Here is a 3,089-nt window from a genome sequence, read left to right as displayed (position 1 = left end):
TATTTATATAAGCATGTACTTTATTTTGATTAGAAAACCTTGGAAATCTAAATATTCCAATTACCTTTTCTAAAAGAAAACAAATCACATACTAATTTGAGGCCAAAAATGGAAATTTCTTCACTTGGTAATAAATATCATATTTATTAATCATGCTCCAAGAAAAGGAGCAGCTGGTTTGGGGCTTGGGCCGCCTGTTTACTAGTTTTCGGTGGGCCGTGTGCAGTGGCTGTTACTGTCATCTTACTCACCAATCCACGCGCCATACTTCTATTGACCCACAAGCCCGCCACCACTGGGCCCAACTGTAATACACGTGAGGAAATGTACAGGTGGCGGCCTGTCAATCAAGAAGTACTATATATTTCCGCACTACACCACAGCCTTTTCCCGGATCTCAACGTGAATTTATTTTTTGTCCGTTTCTGTCTCCCACCTCAGAACAACTATAAAAACCACCTTCTCCTCTGGACCAAACTACTCAAAAACAGAGCAAAACAGAGCAAAACAGAGTAGTCTCTTCAGCCTATTCCCTCTTCTTCTTCTTCTCTCCATTTCTCTCTGAATTTTTACAATTGGTCTTATTTGAGTGATTTGGGTGAAGGACAAGTGATGACGAAGAACGTGGCCGTGCCGGAGATGACCCAAAACTCATCTAAGCCGATGCAATACCCGCCTCCTCGAAGCGGGAATGCCGGCGCTAGCTATCCCATTCACAAGAGATTTCTTGCTCGTTTAGAGGTTTGTAACCATGGTGTTACGCCAAATGCATGGACAGACTCTATGAAAATTTCGTCTCCAACGCAAGCCATGTCTGTCTCAACACTGGTTGATGAGGCCTACATTGCTTGGACTGTGAGTTTTCAATTCATAGTTTTTCTTTCTTTTGGTAATATGATCTTTGTATTTTAGTAATTGAGCTTGATTTTGTGAGCAGGCGAGATATCCATCGGCTTTGGACCGATTCGAAGAAATCATCGGTGCGTCTAAAGGGAAGCAAATAGTTATGTTCTTGGATTATGATGGCACTCTTTCACCGATTGTTGAAGATCCTGATAGAGCTTTCATGTCTGATACGGTTGGTTTTCAAGCAAATCATTTTCTCTGTTTTGCTTATTAGTCTGTTTGCCTCTGTTTTTTTTTTTTTTTATCACTTTTGTTGATGAAGTTGTTACCGTTTTTTGAACCAATTAATAGATGCGAGATGCAGTGAGGGATATCGCAAGCTACTTCCCGACGGCAATCGTTAGCGGCAGATGCCGTGATAAGGTGCATTTTTATTTAACCACTCTAGTCATCGTCATCAAAATACCGAATGATTTTGCTCACTATTTTATCTTTCAGGTTTATAGTTTTGTAAGATTAGCTGAACTATACTACGCTGGAAGCCATGGAATGGACATTAAAGGCCCAGTGAAGGGACCTAAGAACACAAAATCCAAAGTATAGGGACTAATTAATCCTTCTTGCATTTCATCATAACAACTTCAAATTAAATGTTAATTTTTCTTTCATCTGTGTTTCAGACTAAGGCAGTGCTCTTTCAACCAGCCAGTGAGTTCCTTCCAATGATCAATGAGGTCAGAGTTTTCCTTAACATTCTAATGAAAACTAACTTAATTTTTCAGTATAATCAACAAGCCTGCAAAAATTTTCAGGTCTTCAAGACATTATTAGAGACAACCAAATCAACTCCTGGTGCCAAAGTAGAGAACAACAAGTTCTGTGTCTCAGTTCATTTCCGGTGTGTCGAAGAAAAGGTACATAAATACATATAAATATATGATGCAAGTTTATCTCTCAATCTTTCAGAAAATTGATACACATTAATTAATTTGTCCTTCAAAATTATTTCAGAAATGGATCTCATTAGCTGAACAAGTTAGATCAGTTCTTAAGGAATATCCCAAGTTGAGAATTACTCAAGGAAGGAAGGTGTCAAATCTCTTCAACTTATTCAACATCTGTGCTGTCTTGTTCTCATATATATTATATACACACATAAATAAATGTTTTCTTGACATTTCAGGTGTTAGAGATTCGCCCAACAATTAAATGGGACAAAGGAAAAGCTCTTGAATTCTTGTTAGAATCAATTGGTAAGCTAAAAAAAATATAATATATATATATACACACACACTAATATTCAAAACAAGTGTTCATTTCAATCGCTTTCTTTCCTTAAAGGATTCGCCAATTGTGATCATGTCTTACCAGTCTACATTGGAGATGATCGTACTGATGAAGATGCATTCAAGGTATAGTCTCACATCAGATGATTAAACAATCGATATCGATATATCTATCTATCTATCTATCTATCTATTTATCTAACATGTAGTTTGTGCGAAAGGTTTTGCGTGACAGAGGACAAGGTATCGGCATTCTTGTGTCTAAGTTTCCAAAAGATACAAATGCGTCTTATTCTCTTCGAGAACCTACTGAGGTAAGTACTACTTGTTAATCATCTAATATGATCAAAATTTACCGTATTGTGATTAATTATGATGTTTTTTTTTCTACTTAGGTGATGGATTTTTTACATCGTCTCGTGGATTGGAAGCGTAATTCTTAAAAGTTAATTTGAAGGTGTAAATTAAGAAGAGATTCTTGTATTGGAGCTTTTTATTCTTATTGTAATTTTTTTTATCCGAAGTGAATGTTATGTAAACTCTTTCGTGTTCTTCTTGAAGTGTAATGGAATTTGATTCGTGATGAAAAGAACATAACTATTCATGGTAAAAAGAAAAGATAGGTATCAAACGATGTTTAAATTAATACATACCCATAAATTTAATTTTACATCATTCAATACATATGAATGCATGCAAGCATATTCCTTATTAATTTTTTTTTTTTTTTGAGTTTGTTAAATTAATATTAATCAATTAAAGAATGTTGTTTAATATCACTTTCTTTGACCATCCCTACATTTTGATAGTGGTATTTCATTCCTCTCTAAATCGAGAATTCGGATCCTATATATGATTTGCCCATAATTATAAAAAAAAAAAACATTTTCTTTGTTTCTTTTGTAAAGCATGGTGGTGTTTTCCCTTGGAAGAAATAGGGAGCATTTAAAGCATTAA

General features: G+C 35.3%; 1 protein-coding gene across 2 annotated transcripts; it reads left to right on the top strand.

The window, feature by feature from the left end:
* The first annotated feature begins 498 nt into the window (after positions 1-498).
* LOC120261599 (probable trehalose-phosphate phosphatase 6) lies at positions 499-2,735 on the top strand. Of its 2 annotated transcripts, none has more exons than XM_039269545.1 (11): positions 499-855; positions 938-1,078; positions 1,198-1,269; positions 1,345-1,443; positions 1,527-1,580; positions 1,659-1,760; positions 1,858-1,935; positions 2,030-2,099; positions 2,188-2,258; positions 2,354-2,446; positions 2,528-2,735. In XM_039269545.1, exons 1-11 carry the CDS (start codon positions 613-615, stop codon positions 2,573-2,575), a joined length of 1,071 nt encoding a protein of 356 aa, XP_039125479.1. In that variant the 5' UTR covers positions 499-612; the 3' UTR covers positions 2,576-2,735. The 2 variants fall into 2 exon arrangements, with proteins under 2 accessions (XP_039125479.1, XP_039125478.1); XM_039269544.1 differs by having other exon boundaries at positions 2,342-2,446.
* Positions 2,736-3,089: the final 354 nt, after the last annotated feature.

Source organism: Dioscorea cayenensis, chromosome 5 (genome assembly GCF_009730915.1).
Source record: "Dioscorea cayenensis subsp. rotundata cultivar TDr96_F1 chromosome 5, TDr96_F1_v2_PseudoChromosome.rev07_lg8_w22 25.fasta, whole genome shotgun sequence".
Taxonomy (NCBI): Eukaryota; Viridiplantae; Streptophyta; class Magnoliopsida; order Dioscoreales; family Dioscoreaceae; genus Dioscorea; species Dioscorea cayenensis.
The sequence above is the reverse complement of the archived record's forward strand: the minus strand, read 5'-3'. Positions and strand labels throughout refer to the sequence as shown.

Bases quoted from the DNA above. Each gene is read 5' to 3' on its own strand.
- LOC120261599 (XM_039269544.1), top strand. From the start codon at position 613: ATGACGAAGAACGTGGCCGTGCCGGAGATGACCCAAAACTCATCTAAG. The intron at 1,761-1,857 runs GTACATAAATAC...AAATTATTTCAG, and splicing joins TCCGGTGTGTCGAAGAAAAG to AAATGGATCTCATTAGCTGA. The intron at 2,447-2,527 runs GTAAGTACTACT...TTTTCTACTTAG, and splicing joins CTCTTCGAGAACCTACTGAG to GTGATGGATTTTTTACATCG.